General features: G+C 39.2%; 1 protein-coding gene across 1 annotated transcript; it reads left to right on the top strand.

The window, feature by feature from the left end:
- The first annotated feature begins 2,949 nt into the window (after positions 1 to 2,949).
- LOC140953364 (uncharacterized) lies at positions 2,950 to 11,814 on the top strand. Its single transcript, XM_073402848.1, has 2 exons — positions 2,950 to 3,076; positions 8,612 to 11,814. Exons 1-2 carry the CDS (start codon positions 2,956 to 2,958, stop codon positions 11,812 to 11,814), a joined length of 3,324 nt encoding a protein of 1,107 aa, XP_073258949.1. The 5' UTR covers positions 2,950 to 2,955.
- The last annotated feature ends 7,117 nt before the right edge of the window (positions 11,815 to 18,931 follow it).

Raw genomic sequence — 18,931 nt, forward strand, 5'->3', positions numbered from 1 at the left:
AATTGGTCGATAGTTTTTAGGCTTAGATTCATCTCCTGATTTAAAAACTGGGGCTACTTTGGTGGTTTTAAGTTTAGCTGGGAAAGAGCCTGAGGATACTAAAACATTAAAGATTTGAGCTAAGGGCTGAGAGATAATATGGCTGGACAATTTCAAAATACTGACTGGGCATGAATAGAGCCCATAGGCTTTGTTATTTGGCAGCACTTTGATTTCATCTTCGACTTCTGCAGGGACAAAAGGGTCAAAGTAGAAAGAACTTTGTATTGGCGGATCTAAAAAAGTACTAAAATCATGATCTGGCGACGAGGAAGGGATACAATGTTGGTGTCGGTTACAATGTTGCCACATATGAGGCTGTTTTCTAAATTGTTTGAAAAAATTTTATCGATTAACGTAGCCGAGTTTTCATAAACTCTCGTGGGCTTATCGACAGCTGGTAATAGTGAAAAGCTTTGAGTTAATTCTAGCAGTTCTTTAGAGTAAGAGCAAGATTCAAATTTAAGAAGGTCAATGTTTAAAAGGTTGTTAAATCTGCCATGAACAGACGGAATATGTTTGCAATTATAATAAGCCAAATGTGTTAAGCTTTCTTTTAAATTGTTTTTTTTTTTTTTACAGGAAGCCATCTCTTCTAGATTTAACTAGATTTATCAGAATAAAAAATAATATCAGGTACTTAGCTCGGCAAGATAATCTGACTCAGGTTCCAGACTATTCGTTAGCCTGCTCAAGACTTCAACTGACTTCAGCTTGATCACTCTAGATTCGTGCGTCTTGCGAAGAAGAATTTGGCCATTTTTCGCCCAGCAATACTGAAATTGATGCGCTGTCTTGAATTTATTTGCTTCTGATAAGAGGTGCTGTAATCTTGGTGTTAAGTTATCATAAATCTTGGCTTGCTCCAAAGAAGTTTCCGAACTGTACCCCAGAGTAGAGGGATAAATACTTTCCACTTCTCGTCGGTGGTTCATAACATTTCCTTCGCCAATCTTCGAACGAATTTACGATAATTGGTTTGGGCCGAATATCACTTCTTGATTGGACACGGTGAGCGATATCAATATCTTGACCAGTCAATTCACTTGCACCGATGGCTTTAAAGATTTCGAGGCACAGTTTCGCGGTGTCATTCGCCGTTTCATGTTCGTAGAGTTCAGGGAATCCAACAAGTTTTATATTATATTGGTAGCTGTGATTTTCCATGCTTTCTATTGCTTCACTGATGTTTTTGACTTTTTCATTAACAGCTTCAATCTTCTTACCGAGTCGCTCTAGTTCGGCCATTGCATTTGTTTTAAACAAAATCAATTCATCGTGCTTATCGTTAAGGAAGCTTAAGCTCTTCTCACCTTCACGACTCGGAGTAGCGTTCGCGGTTGTTTGTGGTTCACCCGCTAATTGTATGGATTTCTGTTGAAGCAAAAGTTTCATTTGCTCAACCTCTTTGGATAAAGCTTGGATTAGATCCTTCAGCCTTATATTTTCTTGTCTAAGCCTCTTGACTTCACCCATAACATCGATATTACAGAACCTACTCCACGCTGCCATCCGCCATGACACTCCACGTCACTCCACTCACTCTGCGTCTGGTTACGGACAAAACTAAACAAGAAAGATCTTAGATCTTATAACCGCACTTTTAAAATTTAACTGTTTTCTCAGCACTACAGTTGCAACGCAGTGCACATAAGCAGTCCTTGATGATTCATTGATTACTGTAGATACCATATCACTTGATCAACACAAACTGTATTATTGCACCAACGATCATCCCTATGAAGACGTAATGGTAAATAATCACCCGAACATCTACCTTCACGTTTCTTGTCTGCAAGCAGTCCTTGTCGATTCACTGACGACTATAGACACACAATCAACTGATCAATATGTATACAGAGAAAACTAATTTTGCAGTTAAACGGCGCAGTTTTTGATCGGTAATAAAGGAAACAAATAAAAAAATTAGTTAATATTAGACAGAGAAATATTTGTAAATTTAAAAATTTCTTCTGTAGAGTATAAGTAAATACAAAATTTCTATTAATACACGTAAAATAACCCGTGACCTTTTGGGCGTCTCAGACGACCGGACGGGCACTAATCAGTCCATTTTAGCTCTGAGATATTCCAACATTGTGCTGCTCTTGAATCGGTCAGTGTAAACGAAGACCGTCCGACTACGGACTGCAAACTGAAGACCGGAGTATTATAAGGGCTAACCTGATTGATATTCAGGCTAACCAGAGCGCAGACTACACTCCGATTAGCGTGAATAACGGCTAGGTAAGTCTGATTACGGTTTAAGCTCTTGATATTGGAGGTAAAACGATATACAGTCTGCATTTTACCCTCAGTCTGCACTTTCAGTTTCCACAGGTTTGCTGTCTGCAGTCTACAGTCCGCAGTCTTCCTTTTCTATGCAATTTTCCGTGTTCGTTCGTTCAATAAAAGATCTGAATGTGAATCTGATCAAGATTAGGGTGTGTGAGGTCGGTTCTCGAAGTCAGTTGACGTTCCTCCTATTAGCAGCTTCATGATCACAGCAAACTTCCGACCATAGCGATAAAATTTCATGGTTGATAGCAAATCTCAAAGTAGCGACGCTGCTCCTCGAGTTTGTAAATAATGATACAACACCGCCACTCCTGTTGTATACATTACTTATTAAATTGCAAAGTTTATACCCCTTCCATGTATACAGAGAAAACTAGTTTCGCATGCGCAGGTAAAGGGCGAAGTTTTTTATCGGTAATAAAGGAAATAAATAAAAAAAGTTATTTAGTATTACAGAGGGAAATATTTGCAAATTTGAAAATTTCTTCTGTAGAAAAAAAATGTTTTATATCTATCAAGAAAATTTAATGGGAAATTAGCAAATCAAAACACCGCTTTTCATTGGCCGGCAGTAACCATTGCGAAAAGATAAAAACACATAATTACATGTAAAGCGCTATGACGAGTGTTTCCATTTTGTATCTGCTTGAGATGAGGCTGCTTCAGACACTGATTCTTCTGAGTGTGCGTTTTCAGCTTTCATCCGGAGAGCTGTCATTGGGGTCCCGAGATATCTACGGTGAGTGAAATCATATAAGAAAGGTTGATTTCGCCTAGAAGGTTAAAAAACGTAAGGTAACAAGAAAGATCTTAGATCTTAAAACCACGCTGTTTGAATGAGGACTTAATATGACAAAGACTGAGTTTATGCTAATAGGCTCGAGGCAAAAGCTAAACACCATAACAGACTCTCCCGTTGTGAGCATCAATGGTACACCCGTAAACCAGCGTATCAACGTCAAAATCTCTATGTGTATTCATTGATGCAAACTTTACCTGGGGCAGTCATATCGAGAAGTTGGCTAAAACAATTGCCTCTGGTATTGCAGCTATTAAACGGGTGAGGCAATTTGTTTCCCCAGCAACATTGCATCTTATCTATAAAGCCTTGATTCAGCCGCATTTCGACTATTGCAACGTTGTTTGGGGAAACTGTGGCTTAAAACTAGCAGACAAACTTCAAAAACTCCAAAATCGTGCAGCGCGAGCTCTAACTTTCTCAAGCTATGAGGCAGATGCATCGGAGCTGTTCCAAAATTTCAATTGGTAAAATCTTAGTTCTCAGCGTCATATCCAATAAAAGATCAGAATCTGAATCTGATCAAGATTAGGGTGTGTGAGGTCGGTTCTCAAACTCAGTTAACGTTCCTCCTATTAGCAGCTTCATGATCACAGCAACTTCCGACCATAGCGATAAAATTTCATGGTTGATAGCAAATCTCAAAGTAGCGACACAGATCTTACGTTTGGTTTATTTAATCCTTATTTATGCTACCTTTCATGAAATTGCCTGCCCTTCTAATTTGGATTATTTTTTCGGTTGTTCTTATATGGACAAGTCAAGCACTCCATTTTGCGGATAAATAACTTTGATCACGTTAGTAGAAACATGCATTGTCACTGCATGCACTGCACAAGTAAACCCTTTGCATAAATGGCTTATGTTTCCAGAGAACTGATTTTTCACATGAATGTCAGGCTTAAGATGTCAAGAAAGTATTTTTGTTTAAATTTAGGCGCTATTTATGCAAAGGTCTATAGTTCTTGTAATTCAACATATTTCAAAGAGCACCTTTTAACAAGTTTTTGGTCGTGAATTAATTTCTGATCTGAGCTTGTAAACAACTTAATTCAGTTTTATGGAAGAAGGTGTAACCAGCATCAAAGTCAGACTACCAAGGAATAATATATATATTTAGCCACAGCTAAAAGCGAAGCTCCCATTGATAAATTTATAACTTAAATCAAACAATAATTTTGTATTCCACAAATCAGTTAACTAAGGGGCACATTCATGTGACTTTTGAGGGAAAAGCTAAGTGATTTTGGAGTGAAACAATTTTGTATCGAGTTGATATAGCCTTGTATGTACACCCAAAAAATAGTCTTCGGTCACATTTAAGAGCAATGCTGGCTCTTGATCACAGTAAATAAGGCGTGGAAAACAAATTCTTGGAAAAGAAATCAGACCGGATTTTTTGCGCTCGATAAGTTTACAAATTCTTGCCAATAAATCTGGGAGCGTGCAAACCAATCTTTTATTGTTTTTATACACCACATTTGAGGAGAAAGAGTACTATGAGGCGCTGTTTTTATCATACAGACCTCGCAGTATTTCACAGTTTTTCAAGACAAATTGCATTCATTCACTATTCAGGACCATCAAAGCACGCGTGGACTTTTAATTAGCGAAACCGTTCAAGCGCCAAATTTGCGAAGAAATTTTAAAAGAGTTACGCTTCAACGTGATAAAGAATTTATTGAGTCTATTTTTTATTAACAGTTTTATAACGATGTGTAATCTTAAAAAGCGTTTGATACGCTTGGCATTTTGAGTACTCCTGCAAGCGATGTTTATGAACAGGCAGGTACAAAAGTCGGACCGGATCAACTCGGACCGCCAGTCCGGGTCGGATCAACTCGGATCGACTCGGACCGACTCGGATGGAATAAAAAAATAAAAATAAAATAAAATTGGACTCGGATCAACTCGGATCATAAAAAAACAACTCAGATTATAAAAAGAAAAATAAAATCAGTCGGTATCACTTAACTTTCACCCGCCATTTTGTTTTTTTCTCTTTTAATGATACACTAGTGAGCAGCACACAAACACTTCCAGTGAACATTTTCAACTTGGAAGGAGGAGAAATCATGCTTGCCCGGGACAACGAAAATTTTCGTACCCTGGGAGAGAATTGAACTCACGACCCTCCGAATACTACATGTTTTGCACCTATCAATGTAAATCCCGTGGGGGGGGAGTGCGGGCAAGGGGAGGGGATTTGATGCCTGGGACTATCCCCACTATCGGGCTTTTGATCGTGCGAAGCGACCCCGGGGTCGGGACATTTGACTTTGACCGACAACAGCCTGGTATCAATTCAGAGGCAGTTACCAAGTCCGTCCCTCGAGGCTTCCTGAAAGTCACGCTGTTGGAGAAAGGTATGAAGTTTTCATTTGTTTTAATCGCCATAATCCGATACTTTAAACTGTCATCTAAACATATAATGTCTATTTTGAGAAAGTTTTTATCTTCAAGTTCCCATCTGATTGTAAAACTCGATTGAAATCGAATTCCACCATGAAAGTCAGAGGATTTTTTATGGGTCACTGATCCGACATGTTCCAACATGTTGAGCAGATGTTATAAAGCATTTTAAGTTTTATTAATATTATATAGCACGGTCAATCTTCCTGGAGTGATTTTGTTGTTCAAGATAAGATATGCTAGTGGAGAGAGAAAATACTTAATTACAACGAGTAATTTAATGGAGCTTCCGTTAACCGTGAATAAAAGTAGTAACAACGTGTTTGAAATGTTCTTTTATTCGTTTTATATAGTATTATAGCATTGTTTGTTTAGATTTTTTTCCCCTGGGGTGGGGGCTTTTTTGACACTTTTGATTGACCTTTCGTTTCCCACCCTGGGGAATTTGATCGAAAATTTTTAAAATTTGTCAAATCCCCACCCCTTGCCCGCACTCCTCCCCCACGGGGTTTACATTGATAGGTGCATTTATCGGACGTTCCAACCACTGAACCGGAGGGTCGCGAGTTCGATTCTTGCTCGGGGCATGGAAATTTCCTTTGTCCCGGGCGAGCATGGTTTCTCCTTCCAAGTTGAAAATATTCACTGGAAGTGTATGTGTGCTGCTCACTAGTATATCATTGAAATTAAGTTTCAGAAGTCCTGCAGAAAAAAAAAAAACAGGAACAAACAAACAAACACTCTTCGGTAACTATCTAAATGCGATCAACAGACCAGGCGTTTCATGCTTTTCTCATAAATAATTCAGTACACTTATTAATCAAAAATTATGCGCATAACTTATGATCACTCACCTCAACTTCTTTGCTTTGTGACAAAAAGCTGCAATAAATAAAAAATAAGCAAATATATATTCTAGGCGACTGAAACTATCATTTTCTTGGAATGAAGCAAATTCATTGAGAAAGATGGTCGAGATTTTACCTTCCTCGAGGTCATCCGAGTTTATAACATGATCCAAGAGGAACTGGCACTAGTAAAACAAAATGGCGCCTGAAAGCCACGGAGAAAAAAGGGATGATCTGGCCTTTTTTACCCTCCAAATGGGTTAAACTTTCAGTTTTGCTGATTTAATTTAATTTTATTTGATTGCTCCGAGTTGATCCGAGTCCAAGTTTATTCTTTTTGTATTTTTTTATTCGATCCGAATTGGTCTGAGTCGATCCGAGTTGATCCGACCCGGACTGGCGGTCAGAGTTGATCCGGTCCGACTTTTGTACCTGCCTGTTTATGAACTGCTGAAAACAAACGGCAAAGCGATGAAAATTACACTTTTGAGACTACCAAAAATCAATAAAGAAAAATAATTCGATAGAACATTTACAGAGACAACAATTTTCATTCACGAAAACAAATGAGTATTTAAGTGTGTCTAAGAATCCTCAAGTCTTTACTAGTAAGCTTAAAGTTTATGTTTTAAGCCGCCGGTTTCCCGGTGTTGGCTGTTTTCAAAGATGAACTCACGATAAGAAAATCGTTCAAAGCTTTCTTTCTACAGCCAAAATTATAACTAAATATTCTTCGGAAACTTTTTTCTTTCTATTTACGGTAAATTAATATCGACTAAAGGCTTTTCAAAGTTCTGTAAGCTTAAGCTTATATCAAACCTCATACGAGGTCAGATCAGTGTCTCAGTCAAATCTTAATACAAACGTGCATAAACTAGCTTCATAAACTGCGCAGCTGGACTTCGTGAAATTAGATTTAAATACAATAATTACTCAGGCTTACCATATTTCGAGATGCAGCTCCTGAAAGCTATCAAGTAAGGCAAGGATCGCTTGAGCCTTTATAATTCTCGTACACATCCAGCAAGGTGAAAAACAAAAACGATGCCATCCGAAATCGGATTATCGGCTTTGACAAGCGACGCATTTTTCAACCAAAAACCCAATAAACAAACCAGCCATGAATAAGAGAACACTCTTGATAGCAGCTGTATTTCATTTTGTACATCCAGTGGAAAAAGACAGTTAAAAACATCACAAGTTGACTCAAAACTCTGTCAGCTTCAGCTATCAAAGTAAACAACTTTCAAGATGCTGCATAAATTTTACGCATGAACTCACCTGTCAAATTTTAACCAATCAGAGCATAAAAATTGGACGTGGAGCGTCACCAACACGTGACCATGGTAAGAAAAGGTCTTCTCCGCCTGTATTTTAAAAAAACTGGCTGAATTTTTGCGTCTGAGGTCAGTTTGAAATCAAAATCGTAATAGAGCGGGGCGATACTGACATAAACACAACATATTTGTTGTGAATTTAAAACAAAAGTAAACGTGAGCCTGCGATCATTTGAAAACGAGTAAATTGTCAGCGGATAACTTCGAAAAATACTCGACCTTGATGGGTCGACACCTGAGCCCGCGAAACGGTCAGGTGATAGTGGTCAGCGGATACCCTGTCTTGACAGCTGTCAATTGATGACAACATTGATGTGCAATCAGCTTTCTCCTAGGCTCCCAAAGAAGCTAGAAAGTGTGAGAGTAAACATTGGTATGCCTGTGGTGCGGACGGACGGTCGGTCGGTCACGTGATTACCAAATTTTCTGGGATGGGTAGATTTCCTTAGCTATGGGGCTCCGCCCACGCGCGCGCTTCGCGCGCTCGTGGAGCTCCGCTAATATTTTGAACTTGGAAAGAACATGGCTTCGACGCTGCTTGCTCGATCAAAGGAGAAAATACAGAGGAAATTTGTATCAAAGCGTACTTTAGCTCAATGACATTCTTGGACATCACGTGCACATTACACTTCCTAGAACTGGTTCATGAAATCCAGAATGACCAGACAAAAGATCGCCGTACGTATGGTCCACTGCACGATTTCATGATCGCCAATGCGTTTTGGGGAATTGTTATCTTAACATTTTAATTCAAGTGAATGATTTCATGAAACGTTTATGTTTTACTAAAATGCCAGGTGCCCCTCTTAAAACTCCGTCAAAATTTTATACTAGTCATACAGATCAACATCAAGTAATACAAAATTATTTCTTTTCAGATTGGCAAATCTTCGTTGACGACGAAGGCTATGATTGTTTGAAGCGCGTTTATAATCATGGCGAGTTTCCCAATGTCACCTACGATAAAACTTTTACACCCAACCAAGAAAGAGAAGTTCTCCTCGACATTTACGAAGCAACAAATGGCAAGCAGTGGTACAACACGACCGCGTGGAATAGTTCAACAACTCACTGTGCCTGGTATGGTATCACCTGCCACAACAACACATACGTTAAAACTATCGTGCTGGCTTACAACAACTTGGATGGTTCTCTTCCTTCAAATTTGTGGAAAATCCGGAACTTGATGGCATTGTGCACTCCTGGTAATCCAAGACTGAGGGGACGTATTGGTGACTTTTTGTTTGGAAATATGAGCAAACTACTCACCGTGGTGCTCAACGCAGCCTCTATCTCTGGAGATATTCCGCAAGATATCGCCAAGCTGAGTTATCTACAGAATTTCCTGGGTTGTACCATGCACGGTGATGGGTTCACAGGTCGTTTGCCAGACAACATAGGAAACATGACGGAGCTACGACTACTCTGTCTTGGAGGAAATAGGCTAAAGGGACAAATTCCAAGAAGCATTTCTAGATTAAACAAGCTCTATTATCTGGACCTACGAAACACACCTGGTATGATGCATGGCCATCTAAGTGACTTATTTTCGATTTCTTCGCTAAACTTTTTGTCAGTATCTGGGGTCAAATTAATTGGCGAAATGCCTTCAATGCTGCCAGCAAATTTAGTAAGTCTCATTCTTCCTGGTAACAGTATTTCGGGCAAATTTCCTCAAACAATTCCGGAAATTAACAAACTTGAAGCGCTGAATTTAGCAAACAATGAACTGACAGGGGATATCCCAGGTCAGTTGCTTCTTTTTCCACAAATGAAAATGATCGATTTGTCGCAAAACAAGTTTTCTTCAATTAACAAAGGGAAGCCGTGGTTATTAAAAAAAAATGTCAGCGCAGGAGCTAAATCGTACGTTTCACTGGCAGGAAATAGAAATTTGAACATTGAATTAGCAAGCTTTATGGAAATCTTCGAAGGAGGTCCATTAGTTTTAAATTTGAGCAATTGTGACATAGATAGTCCTTTGCCCGCAAGAGTGTTCTACTTTACAATGACTACCTGCGATTTACATAAAAACAAGTTTTACGGAGAGATACCGGATATTTTTGGGGACACGTCCATCCTGACTTATTTTGACATCTCCTCGAATAACCTGTCGGGAAGTTTTCCACTAGGGATCCAAACTCTCATCTCCTTACAATTTTTGGATATTTCTGGAAATCCTTCTATGCAAGAAGGAACTACAGCATCGTCGACCGTCTTTCGTCCTGACTTTTCAAGAATGTTTACACCAACGGAAGAAGATAACTTTACTTGTCCTGAAGGACGGCTCACAATAAGCAATGGCCGTATTCGTCTGGATCCAACATTTTACGAGTACAAACATTGCGTCTGCGATACAGGTTTCTACGGACATAGTGGGTTGTGCAAGAAATGCATGGATGGTGGTACGTGCCCTCAGTTTAACTTCACTGAATCAAATTATGTCTATCCAAACAACATGACATTGCGAGGTGGCTATTGGCCATCGCCCACTCCTAACAGTGTCACCCATCTGGTCAAGTGCCCAGTGTCAACTGCATGTAATCCATCAGCTGCCTGCACATGTCGACTCGAAAGACTCGAAACAACACCAAAACACACAAACTCGTCTCACCACAGACCTTCAGTATCATCATTGATCACAACATGCAATCTCTCCTGCATCTGTCATGAAGGAAACACGGACAGGTTTTGCTCTCGTTGTCAAGACGGATTTTATAAACTTGGTGGAATGTGCTTCAAATGTCCAAAGGGCGACCAAATTTACTACTATCTGTTTATTCCTTCCTTTGCTGTGTCATTCCTTGCTCTACTTTGGTCATACTTTTACTTCAAACTGAGACCAATCAAATGGTTTGCAGTTACGGCAGCTCATTTTCTTTTAATGTTAACATTCATGTTGTTGGAATTACTGCCAGCCTGGGTTTTCAAATTAAATCTGGTGGTCTTTGTGCTGTGTATGACCAGTAGAGGAAAAGCAGCCCAACCTCTCATCAGCATCACAGTGTTTTATATTCAAACCATGGATTTTCTGATATCCAGTGCCAATGTTTGGCCTAAAAAAGTCGTAGTGGCTCAGACGTATTTGAGTAGCTACTGGAACCTTTATTTTCCTTCGCTTTCCTGCGACCTACCTTCCTTTTTCACTCCCGTTGGCAAGTTTGCTTTTGTGCTTCTTCTTCCAGTTGCTTGCATGGCAATGATAGGTTTGTATTTCATCATCTTGATGACTTACGACAGGTTTCGTCGAGACCAGGAACGTATGGAAAACGTTCATTTCAAATGTCGTCAAAGTGCCTTCTTTTGCCTTAACTTCAGCTACTTTCCCATTGTAAAGCAAACTCTCTCCATTCTACGCCCATGCCACAATGACCGTGATGTTCTTTACATGCCAAACTTTCCCTGGATTGAATGCACCTCTCACACTTACAAAACTCTATCAGTCCTTGGTGGCGTCTCTGTTGCGTTTTATCTCATTGGGTTTCCCTTGCTTCTCATTTATCTGATGTTTGCTTTCTTTCGAAAGAGAGAAATCATGAGTCCTGAGGATCGCGAGAAACTTGATGCTTGGCTTGCTCCTGTCTATTTACCTTACAAACCAAAGTACCAGCACTTCTTCGAGGTTTTCATGCTTCTTCGACGCTTGCTTCTCGCCACAGCGTTGTCTATGATTTCTTCTTCCTCTTCTTTGCAAACGTTTGTTGTTTGGCTGATACTTATGGTTTCAGCCATTCTTTGCTTACGTTTAGAGCCCTATGACAATCTGTCGATTAACCGATGGGCCCAAGAGAATGTTTTCGAGCCCCTGGTGTTGTTCGTGTTGTCCATGTCTTTTATGCTGGTGAGGTTTTCGGCTTTGGACAGCTCCTACACAGTTGCATTCGTCTGGGTTGTGATGTTTGTCAATTCATGCGTCCTGGTCGTTCTTGTTGGTGTTATTTTGCGTCTTCTTGTTGTCACTGGTAACAGTAGCGACAATGGCGATTTGGCTGGAGCAAGAGAAGATGAAAGCAATAACGATGACGAGAGACGCGGCTTGCTGCCTGTTAACGAGCACCCGCTTTTTAACTTCAGCCTCTGAATATTTACATGAACCCAAACGTTCACCATTTTTCTTATTTTATAACAAGGGAAACTAATTAAGAATCGTAATTGATGCCGTCAAACAAAAAAAATGTTTGTGAAGTAATAGGAATCCATGAGGAAGTATGTTAGTTAACGCTTACCAAGTCCCCTGGCCGAGTACAGAGATTTTCTTCCTTTTTCATCGACTTTAGCAAAAAAAAGGGGGTGGGCGATAAAAAGCTTCTCGATTGTTGAAAGTGATTTGCATTTGCTTTTTTCTGCATTAGCATGCTGTATGACCCGCTTTAGAAACTCGCGCCACACTTTTTTGTCCCATCAGAGGTAAAACAAAAACGATCCACACGTTTTCTCGTAATTCGAGTCAGCCACCTGTAAATACTTCGAGTTTTGATTGGTTCATTGGATTGTTTGTGTGCTTTGTTATTGACTCCAGTTATTATTTGGTTTCGGTTTTAAGGCATTCAATTGGGAACCAATCTAAGGGCAATTTTAATTGCCTTAATTCTTCAAAAAGGGGGAAAGTAAAAGAAAAATGAGTGGCTCACGTTTCAAAATATTTAGCTATGATCTTTGTTAAAGATTTCAGCAGACATTATATTGCAGGATGTAATAGAGATTTCGTTTCACAAATTGAACGACAACTGCACGTGTTTTAATTGCAGTTTTAGGTATAGACTGTTACCGACCTCTCTATTCAAGAATGCGCAAGAAAAAGCGAGCGAAGTTTGAGCGAAGCACGTGGTCTTGGAGGTCGGGTTTGCGAGCGAAGCGAGCAAGAAAAATATAATATATATATTTTTCTAGGTCAGCACCACCTCAAGTCTTCCGTTTTGCGCTGGCGTCCAGTTTTCTCCCGATTCTATCCAGGCATTCAACAATAGAATAAAATACGAGAAAATAGAGGTTTGTGAACAGTCTATTTTAGGTAAATGTCGGTTGACTTTGATTTCACCCTGTCTGTAGGAATACTTACATAACTAAAGTCTAAGGTTATTTCGGGCAGCCATGTGCTCGTATTCATTTAAACTTATTCTTGTTCATTTAATTTTTAGCTGAGTGAGTAGAAATAGTTGTTGTTGCTGGTGTCGTCCACACTACGCCGGAGAAAGTTGAAAACGGTCCTGTTCATGGAGAAATTTAAAAAGGTAACAATAACCGGCCGGTCATTTCAGATTTGTGTTGGAGGAAACCTCTGGCAGGGAAATCACACCATTATCGTGATGTCATCGTTTTTTAAAAGCTCCGTTTTTAAAATGTTTTCCGCCCACACTAAAATAGAAAGCTAGCGCTTTCAAATTCCGCAGATTTAAAGAGGGTTTTCGAAACGTTACATATTTTATGTTTTCCGTCCACGCTAAAACGGAAAGCTACGGTTTTCTAATTCTTCCGGTTTGAAGAGCGTTTTTGAAAAGCTCCGTTCTTGTGACAGATTAGTGTAAACTGTATGCCGAACCGGAGAAATAAAATTTCTTCTGCGTAGTGTGGACGTGGCTCGAGTCAAGAGGCGTGGAGTATCCACCACAATTGAGTTTGTTTATTTTATGTATTACAATTTAATGGCGAAAATAACTAGCAATAAAGGAGAAAAATGGCCATATGGATGGCCAGCAAAAGATTATTTGCCCAGTGATCTTTTTAATTAGTTCAAGTGGCCGACAGTGCCAATCTCGAGCCCAGAGTCTTCCTGGCTTGGTCAGCAGTTGTGCTGGGCTCAAGATTGCGAAAGTCCATGTTAGCCTATTGCTAACAAACAATACAAGACCTGAAATATTAAAGATAAACGAAACAAAAGCATTGGCTAGATGACGGTAATTTCGTATGAACCTGATGTAACCCCTAGTGTTGTTCGACAGGTCACAGGCTTGTCTAAAATTCGCCGAATAAAACTGGTTGTATCTTAGTCAAAGATCCGGGGTGAATCCCACAGTATATTCCCACCGATTACAATTATCAGCCAAGCGCTTTTTCTGCGCCCGTCACGGCGAAACGGTAAGCAGTTGTTATTTGACGCATTTCTTTAACAGCTTCTGCACGTAAACTAAACAAGCGAGTGGTTCCATTGTTTCATTTGTATTTTCAAGGCAATAAAAGTTTCACTAGTTTACCCCGTAAGGACCTTGGAGAACAAAGAAAAACAAATGAAGGCATTCTTTCTCGTAAACTGCCGACAATGTTGACCATTTTACGCAGTCGCATTACTAATTTAGAAAAGATTCTGCAAAATATATTTTTATTCGTCGGCTTTTGATAAGCTGGAGAATTTTGAATTTTGGGGAAATTTGATGACCCTGGTTTCACTTCATTCAGGCTCAAAACAAGTATACTTTAAACCACCCACAACATTCAAGTCAAGTCAAGTCAAGTTTAATGTGTATATAACAATTATTCACCGAAGTTGAGGTGGCTAGTCGTGGATATTAACCGAACTGTGAAGCAGTGAGGTAAATATCCACGACTAGCGTGTTTGTTAGGCGTATATTTGCAAGGAACAGACGCATGAGAAGAAAATGGTCACATATTTGGGGGAAAAACCACAAAGCAGGAAAGATCGCAAGTATACGTGGCAAAAAACCGCACGTATATCGTGTCATAATTTTGAAACAAAAGGCCGACTATAGACACGCACGAGATCGACGGCTATTAGGCTCTTTTCATGACTGTGGTCACATGATCAACTTTCGGTAAACACGAAAACAGTTCGCTTTTTAGAAATTCTTTTAGCACAAGCTGAAAGAGCATATTAAAATTAGGTCACCTGAGAATTTTCAGCCGTATATCTCAAAAGTAGTGATTGCAACGGCTGCCGAAAGCATAGTTAGTAGCCGAAAGTTAGAAGCACTTGTATGAGAATAACACCTTTTGCCACCACCCTGTCACACTTGCATGGTTTTCCATACAAACCCTTGTAAAACCATGCAAGCGTGACTGGATGGTTAAGTTATTTTTCTCCTACAAATGCTTCCAACTTTCGGCGGCCGTCGCAATCGTTACTTTTGAGATATACGGCTGAAAATGCTCAGGTTACCTATTTTTAGTATCTTCTTTCAGCTTGTGCTAACAAATTTTTCAAAACTGAATTGTTTCGTGTTTACCGCAAGTTGATCACGTGATAAAGCCATGCAAAGAGCCCATTATACGTAACAGGAAACTGAGCATAGCAACCGTCAGTCAAGAAAATTAGCAAAAAGAAAAAGCTGCTCGAGCTGGTAATGCGAGGTGTGTTTAGTAGGTTATCAAGTGTACATGCGTGCGTGGCTATAAAAGCCATCGAGTCATTTTCACTGTTAGTTTGCAGAAGTATTCGCTTTGCGCACAGTTCAGTTCACCGATTTTTGGAAAAAAAGATGGGCTGCTTCTGCCATCTTTTCAGGATTTACTTACGTGGGAGGGAGAAATATCGACGCCTCATCTCTGATAGGTGTGGATTCAATAACGCCAAACTTTCAGGTGAACTTAAATGTACGTAGGTGATTTTTAAATGGTCATATATTAGCCAGGCTTGTGGCTTCTTACTTTTAAGCCAGAGTTCAATTAAAGTGTGAAGCCACGATCATGTATAAACGCGAGGAAAACGGTTAACTGAACTAGAGCCTGCGGTGGGCACAATTACTACAAACTTTGTCCTTAGTTGATCTTCTGCGTTGCCACTGTGTAATGAGCCAAGCTGAAAAACTATCGAACAGGCTCTCGTTTGCTATCACTGAAAATCAGGTTGTGTTGTCCGTTTATCCAGGAACTTTGCTTTAAAATAATGGGGAAAAAACATGTTATTTCAACGGCTTAAAATGTAGTCGAGTTAGTTCAACCCGCCTTGCCCATGGTGCTCAAAGTGAGTCAGTTGCCCCGTTCACCATCACACCCTTCTCACTGAATCACCTTCTGTGGTCTTTGCCACAAGGTTTCTCGAGACGTGACTTTTCCAAAGACAGGTAATGCACTGTTATGTCTGTTAACAGCTAACACCTTAAACATGCACATGGAAATGCAAAATGTTATCTGGTTAGACAGTGGTTCAACTAAACGAGACTGTACGGCAGAATTAACTCAGCCTTTTGTGCTCGTATTGTGGCGATGCTCAGCGATTCATGCCTTATAGGAAATTTCTTTAAGCATATATTTCAATTTTTCGCTGAACGTTTAACGAAGGAATGTATTTCTACAGATCCTATTCAATGTTCTGACTGGGAAATCGAAGGTCTAGTAGCAGAACTGACATTAGCAGGCAGAACTGACATCAGCATTCATATCCAGCTTAGGTTGCAGAATCTGCTCTACTCAGAGGACTAAAACAAAGCCTCGTAGGCCAGCACCCGAAAGAACTCAGTCATGATAAAGCTGGAACTTAAAGGCAAGACAGACCCCGGATAAACTTGACCAAGAACTCGAAGGTCGACGGCTTTAGTAAGCGTATACTATGAAAATGTTCAGTTTGGCGGATTGTATATTTAGAAAGCCCCTAATAAAGCATGGTTGTTCATATTATATATCGGAGTCACTATACTAATGAATAGCTGATTTCACTTTACTGTAGTGTCTTCAGTGACTTGTCGGTTTCAGATTTTAATTTGCTTCATCGAAGCCTAATCGATGAAGTTTGCAAAATGGATACAAAATGGATACTAAATAAAGTAAAAACCCGTCCCTAAGAACCGGCAATTTTTTTCCCAAGTTAGCCTAAGCAACAGCTTACTTAATTATGGTAAGTGGATTTAGTGCAAATTTAGGCTATTTACGTTCTTAATACATTGATAGGTTTTATATTCTAATGCCTCGAAATCAATACATGCCTGATTATACTTTTAATATCTACCTTCGCTTTAAAAGCTCTCGTTGATCCTCAAGCTTCAAGTTGTGGTCGTGCTAGTTTTTACTTCAGCGTGTGTATAACAGTACGTCAACTCCAAGCATCTGGAAGTTAGATAACGCTGTAGTAAATGAGTGTCTCTAACTCAGTTATATTCACTCTGCAGTACAGCGCTTTAGTCACAATTGTGTGGTTTGTTTTGGTTCATTGCAATGGAAAATTCATCTGAGCTGTCCTTCTAAAGAGTGACATTCGTCGAAATCGCATTGAGGTACTAAACATTAACTTTGATTTTTAGGTATACTCATACTACGAGATATTCATCAGTTTGGGCTTAGAATCCACATATTAAGTAATTTTGAACACAACAGTTTGTGGTCCTTTATATTTTGACTTCAGTATACCGCAATGCTTATCAGTTTCAGTGTGAATTTCAACGACTAAGCATCTTTTAAAAGTTGATGAATAATGCTGGTAAGTCGAACGACGAAAGAATTGTCGCTTATGCTCTGCAAAATGGGCAAACTCCAATCTTGACCATTGCCGGAATGAAACTAGCCTTTACAGTAAAACTTCCTGCTAATCCTGAGTCAGAAGTATGACTGTTGTGGAATAGTGAAATTGAAATTATATTTCAATACTCAAGGACAATATTCACTTCTATCAGCTACTTTCTCTTCAGAAGTGAAAGGAAAAAAAACTCCCTTATCACTATAGAAGTAGAAGTTCAACGGTAAAAGCAATCAGTGATTTTTTAGTTACAATATATAAGTTCTATCCAAGACACAACTGATCCAAGACTGAACACTGATTTTAATAATTCAAGGATTTAACGACGAAAAAAATCACACTTACAGGTTGCTTGCTCACTATCAAGGAACGAAAGGGAAAAGAATTCGGAAAACGCGAGCGAATTCTCTTGCTCTCTTTTCACTGTGGTCGTACTTAAAAGAAGAGAAACGGCAGTCAGAGATATTCAAAGGCAACCTCGTGGTCTCCGCATGTGGTCATAATCAGGAACCATCCCATAATGCGCAATTTTCTTTGTTTGAGATATTTCTTTCCTTCATTCCTAGTCACCTTTGTAATTTAGAGCGATTTTGTCATTCAGGGTGATAACGAATGTCGGTTTATTCTAAATAACTCGATCAGCATTATCGTCAGTTAATGTCTAGTACCCTAATGAAATCTGTTTTAGCATTTTTCGTCCATACCGTAATGATTCGATTTAGCGCCCGTGAAACTTACCTACTTAAATAGTACCTCAAGTGAGGGCGCTTATCCGAAACAGGGCGCTTATTTGTTTTTTTGAGAAACAGCCGCATGGTGAAACAAAGCAGCCCTGATCATTGCCCACGATCATGCCCTCCCAATATCTCTATATATCGCAGGTTACCCTGATCATAACTTCTTCTCCACCCTCTAAGGAAGATCTGACACCAAGGATGTTATTAAAGGATTAGCATAAACAGAGAAAGTCTAGTGTTTGCCCCAACCCTCCCCCCCCCCCCCCCTGCCCACACAAACGTCAGCTGCACTGCTGGCTACAAACGAGAACGTATTTATTGCTCAATTTGGCGCGTTCGCATGCTAATTGGTGTATTTTAATCAGCCATTTAACCAAGGACAGTTCTCTGTATGCACTTAACAAAAACAAAAAACGTGGAAAAATAAAACAAAAGGAGTACGAATATATCAAACATCGTAAGAGCCAGGACCATTCAGCCATCTTTACACTGTTCTAAACTCGCAGCATTACACAGGAAAAGAGCCGCTAAAGTGTTATCAAAACCTTGAAGAGTGAGAAAGATCGTTCTCCAAAAACATGATCCGCACATGGTACTAGCTTTATTACCATAATAGTAATAATAATAATAATAATAATAATAACAATAATAATAATAATAATAATAATAATAAATGTTATTTAGCCAGGGTTATCTCTTCAGTATAAAATGCTGCTATCAATGAGTGCCCTGGTAAAAAAATAAATAAATAAATAAATAAAATAAAATAAAATAAATAATAAATAAATAAAATAAAATAAAATAAATATTTATACATATAATTTCAAAATACGAGTTTTAAAAATCGCAACTCACTTAGAATCCTTCATTTCACTTGCAATATTATTAAAAAGTTTAGATCCATTAAAAGAAAAAACTTCCTTGCCGTCTCAGTTCTGACTTTGGGGAGCAGCAAGTTGTTCCCACTTCCCCTCGTGTTGTGGATTGTTCTAAAAACCTTAAAATAATCTTTAAAAAACATTGGAGGGGATCCCTTCAAGCATTTAAAAGTCAAATTAATA

Source organism: Porites lutea, chromosome 11 (genome assembly GCF_958299795.1).
Source record: "Porites lutea chromosome 11, jaPorLute2.1, whole genome shotgun sequence".
NCBI lineage: Eukaryota > Metazoa > Cnidaria > Anthozoa > Scleractinia > Poritidae > Porites > Porites lutea.